Here is a 24,470-nt window from a genome sequence, read left to right on the forward strand (position 1 = left end):
GATAGTTTATTAGATCCATACAGAATTTCATATAACATTTTTTATAATCTATCTAGCACTATTATAAACTATTTGATAAGTTGAAATAAAAAATTATATTTTTTGTTCTTCATATATACACCCACTGATATTGAAATATGGAGCTAATATTTCTCACTACACATAAAAATATACATTTTGCCCTAATATTATCAAAGCCACTAATCCTAGGCTCAGACTGTTGTGCGATGTGTTACGATAGTATTGTCCCTAATCGAGTTCACGATCTGCTACGTTTTGATACGGTCAACACGATGGCTAGGACTGACCTCAATATATGATGAGACCTGATAGGATCACCACGATTTGTGAGTGAGAACCTAGCATCAGGTCCATCAATTGAGTTTTTGACAGAATCAACATCACACAATACTGTAGTTAGCAAGGAATTTAAAATCCCTCAAATGAGAAAGGATACAGTTGCCCTAATATCGATAATAAATGATTCTATCCTCGTTTTAAAAAAAAATATAACAATAATTATGGAATTACTTTTAAAGTAAACAAATGTTGGTGTATCACGGATAAATTACAATTAATGATTTAACATGAAATAAAGAAATACAATGAAAGATGTAAAAAGTGATATATCTACAAAAGAATTATTTAATTTTCTATAGTATATGTCTGACTGAGTGGCTGGACATAATTATTTTGAGCCTTTGAACATTAACACGCCATATTACTTCAAAAGTAAAGACAAATTTAGAACTAAGATATGCCAATTTTCTACCCTAATTTAATATGGTCCAAATGATAATAGCCTTGTTACAAAAATAAGACAGCTGCATGTTTCTGACGGTTATCATTCTATATCTTGTCTTAAGTAAAACATCAAAACTCATTTGTGAAAACATTTAGATTTGTCCCAGCAAAGTTCATGTCTGTTTTATCAACTTTTCAACTGTGTCTTTAGAACAACCATTCCATAATTTCCTGAAATAAGAATATTACTTGTATCAAAACAAACTGAATTTTTATTCAGAGAAACCATCTTGAATTCTTTTTCTTTATAAGGATAAACAGTGCAGTGGTGAATGAGCTAGGTCTATGATATGGTTGAATAGTGCATCCTCACTTAGATTGGGTTAAATATCCTTGTCTTTGAATAGGACATGTTATCTTAGTATTCTAGTCTACTGAATTTCTGTCTCACCTGAGTAATTTCCCCTTCTCAACAGTTTCTTCAAATTCTTTGGCTTTGTTGATGGCACATTTTATAACCTGAAAATATAAAAGAATGAGGTTATTAATTAGCATGACTGATTTGTCCAAATTCCACAATAAATATGTTAACTCACCCAATAAATGCTCAGCTGACTAACATAGTACATACAGCACTTCTTTTTTACTTTCACAATATAAAATTTCAATAAATTGTTTACAAATCTCAACAGACAAACTGTCCTAATCTTTCAACAGACAAACTATCCTAATCTTTCAACAGACTGTCACAAATTTCAACAGACAGTTACATATTCCCATATACTTTGACCCCCCATAGTTTAATACATGTGTCCAGAAATAACTCTCACCTCTTCAGGTAAATCTGCTAATCTTGCAGCATTAAAACCATAACTCTTGGGACAAGCCCCTTTAACAAATTTATAAAGGAATGTGATTGTCTCTTGAGATGGATCCTCTGTCTCATTCTCTACCATACATGCCTGAAATAAGTATATCACATTAAATACAAAGAGTTATATTCACTTTCCCAACAATATTTTAATATAACAACAGCATCTTGCTAACATTCAGAAGACCCAGCATGTTCTAGGTAATTCCTAGATCCAACATTGAATACTATTATCAAGGGACTTAATATTATGTTTGTCATCTACTGTACCAATTGTATCTAATTTCTGCAGGAAAAGTTGGAGCTATCTGAATTGAAAAATAAACTCACCATGTGACCAAGTCGTACGTTTTGATCATGACTGAATTGTTCAACCAATGAATGATAATGTGTAGAGAATAAAGTACGACATGATATACTGCGTGATAATTCTTCTACAACTGAACAAGCTATAGCTGTTCCATCATACGTAGCTGTTCCTCGACCTGATCATTATAAAACATTTAGTTAAAAACATACAAATCAACATGAAATTGAGCTTGCATTTTTGCACCAGCTGACATGGGCTAATACAGATCTGTCAGTGCACTATAGCATATTCTTATTTTAGTCTCCAACTGTCACATCTCCAATAGTATACACAAGACCTTAGTTTTTTTTAAAATATTCAAATGACTAGACTCATTTCTTTGCCAGACCATCTTCTACCATTACTTTCAGCAAAGGTTTGTGAATTAGCAAGAGCAATATTGGAGAGCCTTGATTACCTAAAAGAATTGACCCCTATAATCATGTATATTTCAAACTCACCTAATTCATCTACCAGTACTAAAGAATGTTTTGTAGCATGTTGTAAAATGGCTGAGGTTTCACTCAACTCGACGTAGAAAGTACTTTCACCAGACATAATTCTGTCACTAGCACCCAGACGTGTAAATATTCTATCTATTGGTGTCAGACAACATTTTTCTGCTGGTACGTAACATCCCTGAATTATATAATTTTCACAATCTATAACTGATTTAAGAATCAATAAAAATAAAGTGAGCATTCCTTTTGTGAGATGACAATCTGTCTTCGTTCAAAATTGCCCTTTCACAGATAAAGCCAGTGTTGAAAAATATTTACCATTTGAGCTATAACTGTTATCAGTCCGACTTGCCTCATTAAAGTTGATTTACCACCCATATTAGGTCCTGTAACCAAGACAACCTTACTATTACCACAGCAACCATCTTCTTCGTCATCTACATCCTAAAATGTATACATTTATATGTAAAGGATAAAACAAGTATTTATGGCGATTACCTAAATCTTTTTTACCACTAAGTCTCTGAACACTTCACTGCCTCTACACTGGACGTTAACAAGATAATTTTGATTGTTATTATTTGTAAGATTCAACAAATTCAATCAATCTTATTTAAATTCCAATTGCCATGGGATCTTTTACATGGCAATACATATCTATACATGGTACTTGAGATACTTTTTATTAAGCATTTAATCGAGTATATCCTTTAAGTATGTTGTTTGAAGACTAAAAGGTTTTTTTTCTTTTACTTACATCTTTAGTTCCTATGACAGTATCATTAGGTATAAAATCACTTCCACCAAATGTTTTAGTTATACATGGATGTCGACCTTCACGGATCTCTATAAATGGCTATACAAATATAAGACAGAAAAAATTCTAATAAATAACTTGTCATTCCTTGTTAGCCAAAACCTACTCAGACCTTGAGGTCTTATGAATGGGAGCAGGTATGAAAAAGAAGTCAGATCTTATGGAATGAGCAAATAATACTAAAAAAATAAAAACACTGACAGAGGGTTGTCAGGTTCCCACGTAAGCTCACCAGTGACAATTTCATCCGTGTTATACCAGCTATAAAGTGCAAATTTTAGAAAAAGAAAAGGAACACTTTGAACTCTGTGTCCCAAGCTTTAAAAGTCAAAATGTGAACAGACAGGTAATACTGCAAATAGGATTTAAAATTACGAAAATCGAAAATTAGTACCTGTGTATTTTCATCAGGCATTATGAACTCTGGTCGACACATGACACCATCACTACAGCGGCTATATTTAGACATGGAGATCAGAACATCCAGTACTGACATACATTCTACTACACCACTCCATTCTTTGTGTCTGGAAAAACAAAACAAAATTCAGCACTGCTTAACAAGCTTTTTGGTTTTTTCATATCAACTACGTGTTTTATTTCAATGCTGGTCTATGAACAACGTGAAAAATAAGAACAGACATGACACTAAACTGGCCAACATTACCCTGATTTTCCATCTTTTAACGTTTAACTTCTGGTCTGCCCAAAACTACTGCAACCTCTTGGCACCTCAAATAACTGTGAATACCTGTGAACTATTTAAGGACTGTATACTAGTTGTTTTGATGTAATTTAGGGAGCAGTAGTTTGGGGCAGTTTCAAAACTGAGCTACAAAACTTTCTAGGAACTCACCTTTCATCAAAACTGTGAAACAATCGTCTCATGACATCTTTAAGTGCTGCATCTTTTCTATCTTCCGCGTCTGTTAGTGTAACCAACATGTCATCTATTTCTGTTGTACGATATCGTTTCCAGCCTTTCTTAGAAGACATTAGATTATAATCATCTGGTATTCTAGGCACCGCAACTTCTGGTATCTCCATCTGATAACGATTCTTACCAGTTCCCCAATATACTATTGCCTACCAACAAAACAAGTCATTAACGGGACATCCAAATTTCATAAAAATTGTCTGTTTGTAAGATACATCCGTTCAAAAAGATTATGATTAAGGTTTAAACAAGCCAACAGTGAGGCTGATGTCCCCCGCCGAAATAGGAAAATAATTAGAGGACACATATAAATTTATCACAAATTATCTTTTACAAAGTATTGAACAATCAAACAGTATATCTTTACTTATAGTCTAACAATCAAAGTAGGAGAGTTATTGTTTTCCAAAGTCTCGACCAATCAAATTGCGTATCGCTCTGCTTACCCTGAGCAGAAAATGCTCATTATCAAACTTAGTCAAGGTATTACTGTAATGAAACTATACACCAAGTTTCATCAATCTCACTTAATTAGAACTAAAGTTATCGTGTCCCAAAGCATCAACCAATCAAATTGCTTATCTCTGCTTACCCTAAGCGGAAAATGCTCATCTTCGAACTCCATCAAGGCATTGACCTAATCAACACATACACCAAGTTTGAACATTCTAGCCCAATTAGGAAGAGAGTTATCGTGTCCCAAAGCATCAACCAATCAAATTGCTTATCTCTGCTTACCCTAAGCGGAAAATGCTCATCTTCGAACTCCATCAAGGCATTGACCTAATAAACACATACACCAAGTTTGAACATTCTAGCTCAATTAGGAAGAGAGTTATTGTGTCCCAAAAAGTGTGACGGACAGACAGACGGACAGACAGAAGGACAGACAGACGGACAGACAGACAGACAGACAGACAGACGGACGAACCCATTTTAATAGTCCCCTGCTTTCTTCGAAAGGCGGGGGACAATGAGAAGGTAGCTTATAATTTCTAGATCTGCAATGTTTAAGCAATGATATGTTCTTATCTCAATGCATAAAGCTGATTAACCAGCAGTTGCCAGGCAAGATACGCCCACTTTTTGCAAGAGATGGATAGAGAACAAGCTATAAAAAAAGCGATTTTTCGTACAATCAGTGGCCACATTTTGAAGCTGCAGATATTCAATGCCAGATGATTTTTATATGAGATTTCACTGAAGACTTACCCTACAACTAAGAGCTTTACGTTGTGAATCTAAATAAGTATTTAATTCATCTTCTGTAGATAATATATCTGTAACAGCTGTATCATATTCTTCATCTACACCTTTAGTAGGTATTATAATACCATCTTTCTTAGCTTTATCATGATCAAACGCAGCCTGAAATATTGTCATATAATCAACTCATTCGCTTCATTTGCTCAAGATACAAAAGAGAGAGAAAGAGAAATGGGGTTTAACGTCCACTTGACACAAACTAGGTCATTTCTGGACTAACATATAGTTCAATTTTATTTCAATAATTTTCTTGTGCATAGGAATCTTTAACAGTGGGAGGAAACCAAAGGATCCAATGAAAACCAACAATGAGGGACAGGTGACTCTACTCCTTGTCATGTACAAGCTTGGAATCAAAACCACACCAATTAAGATACAAAAGCACAATATTCATTAAAACTATACCCATGACAGACTATGTGGTATTTAGTGAAACTATACACCTGTGTCTCCAATTTTACAACCATATCGCTCATACAGTGCACTTGCGGTAATTCTACTAATAGGTCTTCAAAACTAACAGTTAAACTTAATTTCTATCACATATACATGGCATAATGTATATTAGCTTCTCATACCCTGCCACATGCATGACACCTGTCCATACATATGGCTTACTGGGGTGATATATTCTGATTTGTATTTCAGAAGCCAATGCAACTTACATGTACGTCCCACAAGTTGACTCTTGTTTTGTCTCACCTATAGAAAATGAAATTATTCAGAATGAAATTATTCTGACCAGTCATGAATGTACAAAAACAGTACAGTTCCAAGTGTCTGGAGGTCTTTTACAAATATTACAAAAATTCTTAAACATAGTGAATTACATGTATTATCTTACCAACCTCAAAAAATTTCAGACTTTCAGCAATATCAGGAAAATGTCCACCATCTTTTTCCATGGTAACACTCTTTTTTAACAGTTTGGATCTAAAATATAAAGTGTGGCACAACCTAAAATATTTGTCTCTACTCTCATTAGAACCATGCAGCTAAGACTGCTGGACCTCACTTAGATGTTGCTCATAAGAAGATGGGTTTCACTATTAGACAGATGTTATAAGGCTTCAAATAGCAATATAGTCAAGTCCTTGGGATTTTTGAGTCTGGTATCCCCTGGACAAGGAAGAACAGTTATTCGAGTGCAAAGGAAAACAAGTTCCCTAGTACACATTGGTGTGCAAGTAAAAGAACCCTCAATAGTTAGATTTTCGATAAAAAGAGTAGAAAGAAATGTTCAATTTATAGCACACTGCATGACCTATGCCCTTCTTCATTAGCCAAGGTGGTTCAGATAAATATGACGTAAAGCTCCATTTAATTTAATGTCCATAATATATAAAGGTCTAATTAACAGTGAACACTTACTTGAATTTATCTTTTTGTTTTTGACATTTTTTAATTATTTTTAAAGATGATTCAAATGCTCCTAATGTGGACAAAAAGTCTTCGATTTTTCTTTTACTGAAAGGAAAACATGTAACCAAGCAGTTTTAAAATACTTTTATATAAAAATAAGGTCAAATGAGTATATTTTTTAAAAAATTCACTAGTTTTACCTTTATTGTATTGCTACAATATTGTATTTAGGTATGCTATTAAGACATTAATAACTGATCATAGACAATAACCACAGAAGTAATTATCAGAAATACATAAAATTTGACAAGATTCTAGTTACAGCTAAAACAAAAAATATGTAACTGTAATCAGATGACCATCGATCAAATGAAAACCTTAGCTTGGTTCACAAGATTTTTCAATGTGATCAAGGGCAATAACAACGAAAGTCATTTTTTTGAAACTGTTGTAAATCAATAGGCCTCTTCGTTTCATGGACATAAATTCTTTTATCGCATGAAAACTTCAGGACTGGGATGACAACAGCATAAAACCACATTTTAATAGATTTTTTCCTGGTTAATCGTTCTTACCTATATGTTACTTCTTCATATAATATAGCTCTACTGTCTGGATGATGTTTACTACGATTAGCTGATCCTAAAACATGTATTCTGAAACAAAGTCATTTCTAAATGAACAATCTGCAAGATGAAACTCAATTAGATTTCAAGAGCAAGAACTCCTTACACCAAGATCTATAAGTGACCGATACCTAAAAATTCTATATTACATTAAGAGATTGCATTACATAGCACTTATTGACTACAATGCCCTATCTAAGGAATTTTAAATCTATGTTACCGGCTAAGTAATCTTTCTAAATCTGGTATTTTCTTCAATACTTCTACAATGTCTTCCACTAGTTCCTGCGATGCCATTAAATCATCTACAGCATCCAGACGGTCGTTAATGGCAGCCGGCCGACATAATGGTGCACACATCCAATTACGGAACAATCGTTTTCCTAATAAAAAATTAAAATAGTTAAATCCTGGTTCATCTAGATCTGTAACAGAACTAATCTCTTAGTCGGCCAGCAATTTCTTGATACCAAATTTATTCTGAACATAAAAAACAATGCACAAATTCATAATCTGCAACTTACCAAATGGAGTTGAGCAGAAGTTTAATTTGTGGAGTAATGTCCCTTGCTGATCTCCAGAAACAGAATTTTCAGCGACATCTAGATTAGTTAACGTAATTCCATCTATTACCTGAAATTAATAATATCAAAATTTCATAAACTTATGTCCTGCAACATATTCAGAAGTTTCTCAATTAAGAATCCTTTTCTTTTTTTTTCTGGAATATCAGAAATTGAATAATACAATTACTTTTATAATTAGAAAGGCTAAATAATTAATCTAATTATCTGGGATGTTTTACATTTTGAAAGTTGGCTCTTAATTTGGATGCTTTTTGTGCCTTCTATAGTCACAATTAACCGCTGTTTCTACAATAAGATTGCACATATACACTATATGGTCTTCAGCCAATCAATGAGAACAGTCCTATCAAATTATTTCTACTCCTTGTAACTAAACCATTCTGATGGATGACAAAAAAATAAAGATTATTCAGGGCAGCACTGAAGTTTTGCCCTGTGTGGAATTTTGTAGAGAATTTCCAGACTATACAAGGTAGGCTTAAATTGTTAGATTGAGACCAATAACCGAGTCTCAGTTTCATGTGGTCTTAGAAATTATCAACTAGTTTATTCAACATTGCGAAAGAGGACCACGAAAGACAGAGAACCTAAAAAAAAAGGATTAACCATGAACTTACCATGTGTTTCTGATCAAATTCAACAGCCTTGATCTTTCTGTCTAAAGGTTTATATTCTTCAAATTTCTTCATTGATAACAATTCTTCATCTAATAGACAGTATTGTAAATACCATGTCATGGCACCAAGGGCACTAACTGCTAGTTCATAATCATCTGCTGATGTCATACCCATACTATCTCCTGTAAATCCAATCATATATCATTTTATATTGTTACCCAAAACAAACATAATTGTTATGTCCTTGAGTTTATTACAGCTGCTGCTCGAGAGCTCATTGGAGTGTTGTGGGGGTTTTTTAATGACATTTCCACTGTTTTCGTACATACGCTGGTCATACTTATAGCCTGAACAGTAATGTCAATTATGACAGACCATCGTTATACAGCGAAAACCACTGTCATGACCCATGGCATCCTTTCTATTGTGTTTTTTCTTGTATTATTTGTTAAATTTTTCTTTGTTTTATCAAATACTGAGTTAGTTTTCATTTTAAGTAAAGCTTGTATCATTACAGACCCGGGACTGTACAGTGGTTATTGTTTATTACTAATAATGTCTGTGCAGTTTGTGTGTCATGTCCGCAGGTTTGTCTTATAGATTTTATTTGTGTGTGGTGCAACCCTTCTACACTTACTATTATAAGAACGACAAATGTTTTGAGAAAGGAATAATTTGAGCCCTTTCCTCTAGTATCAATCATAATTAATATTTGTGATCATGAACCTTTAATAAAGCGCCGAAAATTAATGCAAATCTATAAATATTGAAACACCAGTTCAAATCAAAACAAACCTTCCGCTAACATAGCCTTTAGTGTTTCTGGCCATTCAAATTCTTCTGTTTCTTTAAAATAGTCTGCTTCTGCTAAAACCTTTAGTGTTTTATTGCTATCCCAGAACTCTGATCCTGACGATAAAGATTCCTTGATAACGGAGGTTAAATTGGTGTTTATAAGTGTCATGGAATGTTGGGATAACTTTCCTCGCTCGTATAATACCTGAAATTGAGATTAACCGCGGTACAAATATTTGAATAAATAATGTCTTCTGCAGTGGTTGACTCCAGAAACCAAATGTGGAAAAAGTTGTCATTTACTGATTTTTCTTGTAGTCTTAAAGGACATTTGGAGAAAACTGTGCCCATGCTCATAAAACATTCTTATTGATCAATAAACCCCCAAATATCTGGAAATTATTATATTTTAGGAAGTGTGTTGCAAAGTGATTTTTAATGACATGTTCCCTGCAAGGTTAATTAGGTCATCCAGTGTGACCTAAAGACTTATTTTAAACTAGAAGTATGATATGACCTAGAAAAATACAAGCAAAAACTGAAAGTGATTATCAAGCTCTCAAATAAAATAAGAAAAATTTCTTTTAATGTCAAGAGCATGTTTTGGATATTTATAGTGAGTGGTGAAGTGCCCGATGCAGGGTATGCTGGAAGATCTAATATCACTTTTAGGTCTGTGAGAATCTGAGAATCTTCAGGAGTTAGGAAAGCAGAATTCTGTAAGGATCTTCGGGGGTCAGGAAAGTCAAATTCTTCAGGAAGTGGAGAGTTGGAATTCAGTGAGCTTTTCAGTGATCCGGAGATTTGAATTCTGTAAGGATCTTCAGGGATAGGAAGAGATGATTTCACTTCAGTGAAGATCTTTAGAATTAAGATTCTGGGTGATATTTCTATGGCTGACAAACTGAGATATATTAATTACCTGTGAAGGAGTATGATGAGCTATTAATGTTCGCAACCTAGAACAATGTCTATCATCTGTAAACTGACCAACCTAAAGAAAATAAACCCAAAAAAATGATAGTAAATATAAGATCAACTCATACATTAAATTAACAAATTCAGTCTCATACAAATTATCAATTTCAATCTCATACATATTATTTCATTTGAAATCTAATATTTTGTAAAATTACAATATGTAAGCTTATAACTTACATGAAATGTTCCAATGGATGTATCCACAAAACAAACACCATAAATACTACATTCATCTGTATTATTACTCTAAAAAATAAAACAAAAAACATTCATAACTATTTAATTCCTATGATGTTTTCATTACATTAGTGAACTGTTTGTTCTGTGTTTTCTTGAGCTACTGGAATTCACTGTATAAAGTATAGAATAATAATAATCTATTACTTAAAGATACATTATGGGAGATTTTTTTAGAGAGTTGGCCATTCTTGCTATAACAGTTCAAAAGTAGACGATGAAAGAAGAATATATTGAAAATTTCAGTCAAATTACTTTATTCTGAACAAATTTATCATCGTTGTAATATTTGACTAGAAATGGTAGTCAAATATATCTTCACCTTGGTCGATCGTTTGATTGACAGGCATTAACTCCACCTACATAATCTTGATTATCAAGTAATGTTTTCAATGGCTTGAGACGGGGTTGCAGTTCAATTCGTATCACATTTATTTTTACTACATAAGACTTTTATTATATAGATAAGAAGTGAAAGTTTGAAAGGAATGGACCAAATCAATGAGGCATAATTATAGCCGACTTTTTGTTAGCCTGCGTGTACTCTTGTACTGTAACGTGACTACGTGACTCCCGAAGCAGACAATACTGAATAGGAAACACTACAGTGATCCAATGGGGCTGCAATTCAACTGGGGTGATGTTAGCTATATGTTTATCAATTTTTCTGTAAACGCAAGTGACAAAAGAGCGTATAATACCAACATCCCAACTCTCATTTTAACCACAACTGAACATAATATCGGTAGTATTTGTAGTAAAATATGTTTAATCTTTATTGAAAATATGCGATCAAGTAGGCTATGTCTATATATAACTGCCAACACTGTTTGTTGTAAATTGAAATAACAAAAATAAACTGTAGCATGTCTCTCCAACAGATGAGATTGGTGAAAGTGGTATTAGATATTCTAGAACGAGTAAGCACACACTACAATTTGCACAATCTTAGCTCCTAATTTAATCTAAACTGACCTTTTCAGCAACAGCTAGAAGATAGTTATTATTAGAACTGGTACAATCCCCATCTAAATGTTGATATGTTTTAGTACCTTGTGATGATATCTGACACAATTCTCTACGTACAACTTTATCAAACTTTGTTACACTTGATGTCACTGTAATAATTATAACTCAATTAATGTGGAAACAGAAGACCAATAAAAATGCTCATTATTTAAATTTTAGACATACAATGACTTAAAGGAGCTAAATCAATATTCTTTGGCACCCAGAAATAGACACAAATGGGTCACCAAGGCATATAACAATGTAATATGAATGTATATAAACTGATTTACATTCAATCGTTTCTGTTTTTTTCATGTAATTTCTAATCAGTTATGTTCGGTGAAATACGTGAAGAGTCCAAATTGAATGTCAGTCTTTGACGTCTAGTTATTCCAGTCTACACCTGTAGTATTCTCCTGTGGAGTATGTTTAGCCTCGTTCATTGAGTCGCTTCATTACAAATGGTGCTTGAAAGCATTCTGGCATGCGTTTTGTGTGTCAATTTGAAAATTTTCATTTTGTCTTAAATATTGGATATCAGAAGCCCATCTTTAAAAGAATTACTGAGACAGTAAATAGATATTGATGTTTTTATAAATCTGATGTATTTTAAATTATTAAAGATTGTGGAATGAAATCAACTAAATGAAAAAACTGATCAAACATTATGTAAAGATGTTTAAGCTGTAACTTACTTTGTTTACATCTTTCTGCCATCATGTCTGGTGTTTCCGTCTGTTCACATCTCCCGACCTTATAACCTTTAGCAATTAGTGCATCAGCATACCTACTGTATGCTATCTCAGGGAATCCTGAATGGGCATGCTCTCCCTAAAGAAAAAAAAGGTCAATAATCTATATTCTATAAAAGCATGGTTAGGATTAGATCAGAGATGTTTTATATTTTATTTATCTGGTTTTAAAATTGTTTCAATAGTGCACAACCAGATGTACACATAATTTTGCTTTTGCTGTTAATTAACAATCACATTGGCTGTAACCCAATGTAGGTAACTGTCAGTTATTGAAAATAAATAAAACAGCTTCATAGACTGTCCCTGCTTTCTTACCTTCATGTAGATTAATCCTAACTCATTAACAACTATAACAGAGTCCATGTGAAATAATTCATAGAATTTTCCCATCTGAAAAAAATCCAAAACATACTTATTCAGCAATCATGATAATAAATATGTTAACATAAATGTGTATTCTATCAAACAATCTATATAAAGATGTGTTGTCTGCTAACATTTCATAATTACGTTCCAACTCAAATCTGAATCATTTGGTCTCAGTTGATAACTTATGACAAAAGAAATATAGTATAGTTAAAATCCAGGTTAAAAGAAAAAGTTGCCAGGCAAGAAGAAAAATATTTGTGAAAATTGTTTTTACCTTAAAAAACAAAACAGTATCAAAATAATGGGCTTTTAATTCCCACCACTGCTTCATCGCCTATAAAAATACAATAAAATTCTTAAGATTTTTCAAGTATTAAATCTTATGGTAGTAACTGGTCATTTTATAGTTTCAAAGTCTCTGGTGAAACAGTCATGGTAGGGCTTCTATTTCATTGATGTCAAACCTATTCATAAGTTGTCAATGCTGTTTCTGGAGTGTAGTTAAGTAGTTAAATTTACGCCAAACTTCATCCCAATCTAATGAAGACTCTTTCTTATCTTATTATTAAGCAGCAGTTATAAACAATCTTTAGATTAATAATTAAGCTACATCTAGAAAAACTGTCAACATAAAACCCCAAGACTGGTAAATTTTTCTGTCAAGATTGTTTCTAGTTTCCACATTCCCTGTTTCTAAAAAAAAAACTAAAATATGGATACAGACTCATGTATCTTTGATTCAAGCTGGTGGCGTATTTTATTCTGATTCAAAATGGTGGTCATTCACAGTTCATCTGGCTATCACAGTATTTAGTTTACTGACAGTGAAGTAATGTTTTAAATAACATACCGATGACCACCATTACTGTACTAAAAGATAAAGATTAACAATCAATATTTGTATTCAAAAATCATGAAAAGATGAATTTAGTTAAGAAACTTACAGGTGTCTGTTTCTTCAGGAAATCCTCAGGAACTTCCAAGGTGCGCGGGTCATATTCAGGGTCAGACTTCTTTCGACCTTTTATGTCTCTAAAATTAAATATCAAACTTATTATCTGTTTGCAAATTAGTCATTTAAATGCCTATATCAACCAGATTAACCTGGTAGTAAATACAGCCAACAATAAAAATTCTTTTAACTATTAACTAATCCACAGCGACTTTTGTCGACACCTATAACGTTACTGTTATGTCTAGGCCTATACGACAACATTCTCCTAATGACGGATTACCATCCTTATTGAACAACAGTGATTCAGATTTTATTGGTGGTGTAGATATTTATCATTTTGCATTAGAACGTGATAGAAGTAGGCTAAATCAACAAATTTTAATTACTTAAATAAGCTTAAATTAAAAGTGAGTCATGATGAATGATGTTTAGTTAACAACAGCCTACAAAAAAACAGAAATAACCATCATAAACATGAATTTTTCATGACATGTCTAAATTAATTTTTTGTATAAAATTCATATTTATGAAAATGACATTAAAGACCACGTAAGATCAAAAATCTAAATTACATGTATGTATAGCCCATGGTTACTATATCAACTTTACGGCAAGTTTACACCAATCTGATTAAAATTAAGTCGGCTGTTAACGTTTAAGTGTCCGACACACCAAAACGCTTTTCAATTTTTCAATTACGACCTTAATCCGGTTGATTGGCTGGCGACGTCACAGGCACTACACATAGGATATACATTATCTATACAATATCTCACCGTCTGTACAATATAGCACTATCAATACACACGGCAAGTTGACAAGCGTCTGTTGACGGTCCAATTACCACGTGACTGGCCTAATCATAATCACCGAATTATCGTCTTTCATTTGTGATTGGAATATTTTAGTGTGAATTTCAAATGCCGTATCATGCCGTAGATCCATTTAAGCTGCCTTTGTTTAAATAGGCCACGTGTCAAATGAAGATGACTCAAGAAATTAGCACATTTACCGGTAATTTAGATAACCCCGTAGTACTTGATATACCAAACGTACAGAAATACAAATGGCGCCAGTCATTTGTCGATATATTCATTATTAGCTATATATAATAATAATAACCATTTCTATACATAAAGAAAAACTTTTATCGTAACTCAATTTGAAATTTACAGTGAATATGGAATTTTCCGATGACTATGCATAACATGTACAATAGATCGCCCTCATTTCTCAGCCAATCAACGCTGGGAATCTTATTACCATTTACGGTTACATGTACTACGGGTGTAGTAAATGAGGTTAAACTTCGGCACGAAAATTGCACGGGATCATACGTGGAGTTCCTGGTGCCGTTTGGTGAGTGATTAAACTGTCAATGCAATTGTAAAATACTTTTATTAAAAAAAAGATAAACGATTGTTGTTTAAACGCCAATCAACAAATAATACGAGGCTACTTATTACAAAAACACTGGTGAGCAATAATTATTGGGTAAATAATAATTATAAACAACTGATGAGTAAAACTTAATGGTTTTATACAATTAATGTGTGGGTGTACGATTCTACCATTAGTTCGTTCATGAGGTATTATGCACACGTTCCACTTAGAATGATGTCTTTGATCTGGCCGGCGTAAAAAAAGATAATTACCTAATCAACATTCTTAATCCAACTAACACTCACTGCTAACACCGACGTGTAAATTAATTTATAACCCATGCCTGTATAACTTTTATAGTCGGATTGATTAATTAATGACAAATATTAACGACACTACACTTTATGTGGAAAAGCGAAGTGCTCGCAGTAAAAAACACATAGCTGGACCGGTATATTATTTACATATTAAAAGTGTTTGTCCAATAAGTTCCATATTGTAAAAAATTAATTAAGAGTTCAAGACTTCAAAGTTTAAAAGTTGTAGGCAATCTAAATTGGATCTTAAATTAAAATGAATTACAAAACGAATTATTCCGTAGTCAATTGTTTTATTTAATTAAGAACTAAGGGAGATTAAGGAATCAGTCAGGCGTTAATGAGTACACACGCCGGCTGTATATAGGTAAGGCTGACCTTAAAAATATCTTTGTTTCGCCTAACGCGACCGACTAACTAAAACCACCCCCGACTTAAATTATTTTATTGCACTTTTCCGCGATCTTTTTATTTTATTTTGTGTGTCAACCTGAAATATATCACGAGAGTTATTTCCCTTTATTATGGCTATGGTTTGATTCATTATTGAAACTGGTTGATCAAGACGAAAGCGTCATAGGTGTCGCTTCTCAACAAAATGGTTGCAGACGAAAGCACGTCCATTCCCACGAAATGATTCTGCCTCTATGTCTGTGGGGCGTCGTTTTAAACATGACGACGATATTTTCAATATCCGTTTTCGAGAAAAATAAAGGCACAACCCGCACGATCGTTAAAAACGTGTTGAGGGAGTTTCAAACGTGAGTTTGTCGCAATTTGTGTGCGAGTCGTGCATCAAGAAAAATCCCGATGCCGATGTCATTGATTTGTTTGCCAATAAAAGAAGACGAATGTTTGCACCCGGAAAATTATCAAGCTGTCAAATTAGCTCTTAAAAAAAAAATCTGAAAAAAACCCGACCTACCGACCCTTCTCCTCGATTGTGGGTCGGGTTTGGTGAAACAAAGATATTTTTAAGGTCAGCCTAATTAAGGAATAAGCATTCCGAATATGCATTCGGTCACTGTGACGTCACTGGCGTCTGAGGGGATTAAGAGGGTTTCCAATAATTGGCAAAGTCGTTTTCACGGGAGGTCCATTTTTACGACTTTAAGTGAAGATAACTGAATTAATTTCAATCAGATTGGTGTGAACTTGCCGTAAAGTTGATATCCAAAAGTTCCCAAACCCATCTTATGTGCACTTTAAATTTATATTATTTCATCCATTTACATGCTGGGTATATCTACAGTAGTTTTTTAATGATATAACTTTAAAATGCATAATAATATATATATTTTAATACTATTGACCATTATGATGTGGGTTTTTATGACGTTATGACATCAAATCTCTGGGTCATTTAAGAGTTAAACTTATCTCTACAGAAAGATCACTTTCATAATGACTTAACAATGTCCAATAATAACAATTGTTAAAAAGACTAAAAGGCAAACTACCACCACGGTTGGTACACTATCAAATTATCAAGACTGGAAATTTTCATGCTCATTTCTAGATGTATGAATGTTTTATAAAGACATCTCTGATTAGCCTTTTCATTATTACACTCCAGCGATTGATTAGTTTAGTTATAATCTTGTATTAACATAATTACCTGATATTTTCTGGTTGTAGAAAATCATGTTTTAAATGTGGGAAACTGGAACTATCTACACCTGGTTCACTTGTCTACAATCAAAACAGAAAAACATTTAACTGGATCAAATATTATACTCTTTTAATGATGTAGCATAACTCTTAAAAAAAACCCAGAGCCATGGTGGCACAGTTTCGATCTTGGTTAATGAACTTCAACATCATGTTTGAACATGCTACCTCAGTTACAGAAAGGGTTAATCTAAGACAGACAGCCATTAATTAATGCTTTGAGAGAGAGAGAGAAATGGGGTTTAACGTCCACTCGACACAAACTAGGTCATTTTGGGACTAACATGGTTAAATTTTATTTCAATAATTTGCTTGGGCGTAGGGGTCTTTAGCAGTGGGAGGAAACCAGAGGACCCGGAGAAAACCCATGAGGTTGGACAGACGACCCTACTACTTGTCACGTACAACCCGGAAATCGAAATCACGCCAGTTGACTCAATGACGGGCCTTATGATACAGCGCGCACGTGCTAAACATTCGACCATCCAACCCCACTATTGATGCTTTGAAGATCTGTACTAGTCTGTTAGCGGTTTTAAGGGATTCAGTGGATAACCATGCAAATGAATTGCCCCAAGTAGGTCAGTACTTGGCTTTGCAATATTTAGGCAAGTCTGGGGTTATCTTTGATATGTTACATTTCTTTGTGTTGAAAGCGAATTCCCTGACTTTGATGAGTCAGATTTCTAAGCTAGATATAATTAGCTGGCACCATTGATTAACTACAAAACAGCTACTTACTGAATCAGGTGCTGAGAAGAGCGATAGTTTTGATTTGGTGTTGATTGATACATTAGGTTGAAAACTTGATTTATTGCTTGGAGTATCGGTATTCTCTGCTTTTACTTTCTTATTTCTGGATGGTTTCGATTCACGCTTCCTTTTCTTAATTTGCTACATAAAAAAGATTAATTGTTAAAATCGCTGACCGAGATTGTGCATTTTTCAAACAATATCTTATTCTTGCCTGGTTAATCCACGATAAAACCTACTGAGATTGATTATATAACATAAAACAATCTCATGGCTTGGATTCAATAGGATTAAAAAGAGGCACAATGGTGGATTTTCTATATTGTCTGCAGAGGATGTATAATTTATAATATCTTTACAAGGGATTCAGATTCCCTCAAATAACAAACAGTGGCTTTATAAATAACATATAGACATTAGTTCTGGGTATTGCCACTGCAGTCACCATACGATACGTATTGCGATTCAGGTGCTACAATACGATTCGTATCACTATTCATAACCAGGTTAATATTTACCAGAAAAACAACAGGATAAATGAATAATTGATATATTTAGCCCTGCCGATATTGAAGAAATAAAACTGTTTTATATCATGATATTGATGTGGATCAGAATAAGGACCAAAACAATTTAAATGTGTGTGTGTACCTATGGATAATGGGTGATGTGGATAATTAATAGTGACATGTTACTTACTGGAGCAACAAAAAAAACTATCGCAATACATCAATTCAGTGTCTTACGAATCAATACGCACATCGTGAGATGGTGAATCATAATATATCTATTCAATGATAGATCATGCCAGCACTAACAGGCAAGGGTCATACAGACTTAGGCCACAAACCGGAAGACTAAAAAAAGATATAACTTCACTACATTCTAAATTTCCCAGATAACCTAGTCATTGTTTTATTTGGATGGAACTACCTTGATTGGTGATTCTGGTTCGGAATGTTCATCTAAATCTGATATATCATCTTCATCTACACCGCTACTACCCGATTCATCATCACTATCATCTGATACAGGTTTAAATTCATCACCTACAATGCAAAATCTTTTTTTTATATATAAAATCCAGAACCAGCATCCCTACTTGAGGAAAAAAGAAATAAAATGAAATGGGGTTTAACGTCCTACTGTTCTGCTCCTAATCTGGGCTAATGAAGACAGGCATACACCATACAGTGCACTATGAGGCAAATTTTGCCCGGGCAGCAGTGCTACGGCCTAGTCTTATATCGAATTCCAACTGCCAAGGGATCTTTTACGTGCATGCCAATGTGTACACAGGACCTCGGTTTTTCGTACCATCCGAACGACTAGACAGCTGTCCTTGTCAGGTCGTTCGTCCTGCATCACTGACAAGGGGAAACAAAGCCGGAAAATCTGGATGAACTTTCTCGGCCAATGCAGGGATCGAACACCTGACCTCCAGGCTAGCGAGCCAGCGTCTTACCCACGTGATCCCCTGAGGAAAAAGGTGACTAGTCAACTATGACTTGATATGAAAAATATACTTTACAAGACCTAAAATCAAAATCATCTGAATTTATATCTAATCAAAAATACATTAAGAATGCGCAAAACCCTTTGTGTTATGAAAACCTTTTAAGACATTCCTCTTACCTGATTCTTCATCACTATCAGCAGATGGCATTATTTTACGCCTTTTTTTCTGTGATTTCACTGAACGTTCTGGTCTACCACTTCTTTTCACTGGAGTCTTTTTTGGTGTCTGAAGAAAGGGAAAAAATATATTTCTGAATATTGCAATATTTTTGCAGCCTGGAGTTTAAAATAGTACGCATTGGTAATAATTCTCTTCATTGTAACATTTCTATTTCAAATATACTAACAATCAAATATCGAAACCCAGAAAATACACCTGCTGGATATAAATCATTTACCGTATACTCTCTAAACAAACGTATCCAACCATGGCCATATAAGCAGATGGTTAGACAAGGGGCAAATACGCTGACAGCCTACCTCACAAAGAAATCCCACAAATGTGATATGCTAAACAAGTTATAGGAGGTTTTTATTTGGTGTTCGGTGCAAATGTTACTATTAATCCTCCAGCACTTGTAAATATTCGACTTCCCTGATAATATTAAAAATAAGTGGCACATTTAACATTATGATTCTTAAACAATTCACTGCTTTTTGTGTGGTCTAAGTACTGAAGGGTTATAGAATGACACACACCTTAGTTTCAGCATCTTGATGATTTTCTTTACTATTATTCCCTTCATCTGACATCTCATCATCAAATATGTCAGCTGTAATATACAAATGAAATGAAATGGGGTTTAATGCCCTACTGTTCTGCTCCGAACTGGGCTAATGAAGACGGGCATACGCCATACAGTGTGCTATGAGGGAAATTTTGCCAGGACAGCGGCACTATGGCCTACTCTTATATCGAATTCCAACTGTCAAGGGATCTTTTACGTACACGCCAATGTGTACACGGGACCTCGGTTTTTCGTCCCATCCGAACAAGGGGAACCACGCCGGAAAATCGGGATGAACTTTCTCGGCCAATGCAGGGATCGAACACCCGACCTCCAGGTTAGCGAGCCAGCGTCTTACCCACTTAGCCACCATGATCCCCATCTGTAATATACAACACATGACAATATCATATTATCATATATCTCGGCTGTAATATATAAAATATTAAAATATATCATCAAATTAGATTATATATCACAATGAAACCCTGTGACAATGCAAGCTACACTCTGAAATGTCATAATAATTGGAGATGGAAGCACTAAAAAACTATAACATTCCAATCATTGTTACAAAAATTTAACTTTCTTACGATCTAATTCCATATCCTCTTCTTCTCCATCTTCATCAGTGGACGGCTGTAACTCAACTAATAGCTCTGATCTATCAGGTCTTTTCATAGCCAGGGCTTTATCTCCTTGTTCTAAACCTTAAATCAAATACGACACTTCACAAAATCAAGATAAGATTTCATGATAATTGTGGTCCATGTGAAGAAAATAATATAAATCTATTTAATTGCCATTTTTGATGATGCAGCAGTATCCGAGAACCAGAGTATTTTATTTTGTGTGGCCGTAATTGTAGGAATTGATGCTTTCAATAAAAAAAATGTGCAGTGTGTACAAAAAAGAAGTAATCCTAAATATGCATTAAGTCTTGATTTATGGTCATCTCCTCAAAGACGTCAATAGGCCACAACATGAAAGCAATAATTAGGCCTATAAGGGATTAATTTACAAACCTGGTCCAAATATAGAGGTATTAACCATATAAAAAGTGCCACCTTTCTGACATTCTGGGTCCTTTGACCCCTTATATGGCTTTATATTCCTGAAATATGAATAATTGTACATATAATATACCAAATTACACATGCTAAAATTCCAAATTGCACATGATAATATAATTTTAAATTATAGAGGAGCAATGATAACATTCAATACTGATTTTATTATCCATATATTACTGGCATTTGAATATTTGATTTTGGACTTTTTTTGATGCATTTACGAACAGCCTTACAACAATCTACGTGAATTTCTACGCAAGCTTATCCTCTGTGTAACTTGATCACTGCAATTCATGACAATAATGGCTAGTTGCAAGTGGGCTTTGCACATGCAGACAGCCTAAAAATATTAATGGTAGGGCAGTGTACAATGTATGTATATAACTAAAACTAAATGTTCATTGAAAACGATCAGAGCATTGAATAAGCATTATTTACACAAGTTTGCATTTTGAAATTTTGATTCAGTACAGTACATGTATGTCCTTACCTTAATCTAACCCATGCTCTGCTGGTAGGATTATCAAAAAATTGAACATGAATTTCCGGTACTTTACCACCTTTATAAAATTTATTGGCTGTTGGATGATTACATACTAAACTAGGCCACCATGGATAGCCTTCCAATTTAGCCCATACTACATCATAGAGTTCAAAACCTAAATATACAAAATTAATTTGATGATAACTGAACAATAAATATATTTACTGTTCCACAATGCATAGCTTTAACAAGTAGGCCCTACATGTAGGCCTACCCAGTGACATAGACTGTTATCACTCTGCTTAACTGCAGAAAACAATACTCATTATTAGTCATGGTATTGATGTGGCCTGTATTAATGTAATTGTAATGAAACAAGTTTCATCATCCCCTCTCCCCCTTCCTCTAGACTTATTAGAGTTATTGTGTCCCCAAGTCTGGACCAAAAAAATAGTTTATCTCTGCTTCAGTGCTTAGCCCAAGCACAAAATTCTGATCAAACTCGTTCTTAAGCTACTTGTATATATCAGTACCTATATATGTAATGAACAATTTATACACATAAAACTCTGAACATTCTAGCCGAGTTAGACAGACACACAGTTATTGTGCCTAAAATTTTTAAAAGGAGAAACCCATTTTAATGGGGCTAAATCGCTAATATCCGGGACCTAGAAAATAGATACAAATGGGTCGCAACGCTGTAACATGAATGTATATAAACTGATTTACATTCAATCGTTTCTGTTTTTACTGTAATTTCTAATCAGTTATGTTCGGCGAAATATGCCAGAAGTCTCAATCGAATGCCAATCTCTATCGTCTGGTTATTCCAGTCTAAACCTGTTAGTATTTATTGCGCATGCTCTCCAGATAAAAACGTTACATGTCATTTCGGTCCCACATCATTTCGGACTTACGACATTTCAGACTCAAAAAAATATGGCCTTGACGTTTCGGACTTGGGCAGGAGACATTTCGGACTCGGACAGATGACGTTTCGGACTCGGGGAATAAGTTGAAAGGAGAGGTGACATTTCGGACTTGGGAATAAGTTGGAAGGAAAGGCTGAACACAACTGTCATCGTTTCCCGTAAAAGTAATTTATTTTTTTTAAAAAAAAAGAATAATATGCTGTAGAATTTATTTCAAAATGACCTACACAAAAAACAAAAGTAAATATTTACTCGACATGCACTGCTTTTACAAGCCCCTAGAATGTTTTAATGATAATCCGGAAGCTACACGTTGACACGCATTCCTCGACAAGCTTGCCATAGATAGCAGTACCAATCGATAAATTAGTGCATACAAAGAAAACTCTTTTTGGAAAATATTAGAAATGGCAACGATCAATATGGGTAATTAAAGCTGATTAACCGATAATCCCTATGTTATTGTAGTATGCGCAAAGAAACCTTACAGTTCTTTAGTGGACAAGGAAAAACAAGAGTTGTCAATCAGCGATAATGACGGCCGTGTGTTGATTCGATTATTCCAACTCCCTTAAAAGGCATTTAGGCTTTCACAATTATAAAAACATTAGCAGTATTATTACTAAATATACACAAATTTTCAACAATATTGTATTGTCAAGTTCAATACTCGCCGATGAAACAAAACAAAATAGAACAAGCAGTGTAAAATCAGTGTTGTCTTTTTATTAGTGGTCGCAAGAATGGCCGATCAATTAAATAAAACAAAACAACTATCAGACTCACATAAAACGAAAAAAAAACCCCAGATCTTACAAATATATCATACAAATGTTCAACAGTCTTATAATTATTCATCCAAGTCTGAAATGTCGCCAGACAGAGTCCGAAAAGTCATCAAGTAGAGTCTGAACCGTCGTCAAACTGAGTCCGAAAGGTCGTCTGTGTTGAGTCCGAAATGACGCGGACCGAAATGACGTGCTACCATAAGAACATGGGGTCACCGTTTAACATGACCTGTGGAATATGCCAGCCTCGTTTTTTGAGTCCCTAATTCAAATGGCACTGCAACGTATTGTGGGACACGATTCGTGTACCAACTGTAAAATGTTTATTTTGTCTTAAATATTGGATATCAGAAGCCCATCTTTTCCTGGTAAGATCACAACATCAATCAATGTTGATATAATTTGTCAAATAATTTGTGTTTTCAATGTCGAAGATTTTGGATGATATTGAGTTAGAGACTTAGCTACTTTAATACATTGTCCTCTTAGGCTCTGACCCATGCTTTCTTGCACAATTAGCATTTTTGATAGGCTGTCTTATCATGTGTGAATATATATAAATTTTGTAGCCTGAACTTATTTAATTTATACCTCCATTTACAGGCTCGTCTTTTACTTTATTTTTTGGTGTTGCTGTCTTTGAATTCTTAGTCTTAATCACTGACGGTCTTGGTGTACCTGCAGGCAAAGCATCACCATTTTTGGGTTTGACAAAATTATTTTGAAGTTGTACTGCAGAATTTTTCGTGTCAGAATTCGGCGATTTTTTCGGTGACAAGACATGATTGGCGTTGTTTTTCGCCGGAGGCGTTTTACTAAAGTAAGAAAATAAAGTGTTTGGTTGTGCCTTCTTTGCTGACATTGTTGATTTGCCAAATAATTTTAACCAATTTCTGAAAATTACAACTAGGTGAAAGGATAAGTGAAGTAAACTCCCGCGTTTTTAGTCTTTATCAACAGGACATGTTGTACGATTACAATACACATAAAAAGACTCATAGGACACGTCTAACGTTTACGATTTTAGCATCCTGTTTCGACTTCGTTCAAAAATATATCCGTTTAATATAAACGAAACGA

At 34.1% G+C, this 24,470-nt stretch overlaps 1 protein-coding gene across 1 annotated transcript; it reads right to left on the reverse strand.

Annotated features, from left to right (window-relative positions):
- LOC126827425 (DNA mismatch repair protein Msh6) lies at positions 1-24,338 on the reverse strand. Its single transcript, XM_050556737.1, has 33 exons — positions 23,982-24,338; positions 21,674-21,842; positions 21,136-21,224; positions 20,704-20,820; positions 20,082-20,155; positions 19,500-19,608; positions 18,798-18,913; positions 17,853-18,005; positions 17,059-17,132; positions 13,730-13,817; positions 13,060-13,119; positions 12,732-12,806; positions 12,357-12,492; positions 11,626-11,768; positions 10,591-10,659; positions 10,355-10,426; positions 9,433-9,637; positions 8,638-8,819; positions 7,958-8,066; positions 7,654-7,816; positions 7,383-7,463; positions 6,817-6,912; positions 6,294-6,378; positions 5,392-5,547; positions 4,099-4,328; positions 3,637-3,769; positions 3,183-3,281; positions 2,744-2,869; positions 2,426-2,603; positions 1,946-2,100; positions 1,575-1,706; positions 1,196-1,263; positions 1-975 (listed from the first exon to the last, which is right to left on the reverse strand). The coding sequence occupies exons 1-33, from the start codon at positions 24,250-24,252 to the stop codon at positions 918-920; spliced, it is 4,071 nt and encodes a 1,356-aa protein (XP_050412694.1). The 5' UTR covers positions 24,253-24,338; the 3' UTR covers positions 1-917.
- Between the last annotated feature and the right edge of the window lie 132 nt (positions 24,339-24,470).

This window comes from Patella vulgata, chromosome 1 (assembly GCF_932274485.2).
Source record: "Patella vulgata chromosome 1, xgPatVulg1.2, whole genome shotgun sequence".
Classification (NCBI taxonomy): Eukaryota; Metazoa; Mollusca; class Gastropoda; family Patellidae; genus Patella; species Patella vulgata.

What these genes read in the sequence shown, in the direction of transcription:
- LOC126827425 (XM_050556737.1), bottom strand. Translation starts at nt 24,252, where the DNA reads ATGTCAGCAAAGAAGGCACAACCAAACACTTTATTTTCTTACTTTAGT. An exon ending in TGATAGTGATGAAGAATCAG is followed by an intron (nt 18,914 to 19,499) that starts GTAAGAGGAATG and finishes TTTGCATTGTAG; the next exon opens with GTGATGAATTTAAACCTGTA. An exon ending in AATTTGATCAGAAACACATG is followed by an intron (nt 8,067 to 8,637) that starts GTAAGTTCATGG and finishes TATTAATTTCAG; the next exon opens with GTAATAGATGGAATTACGTT.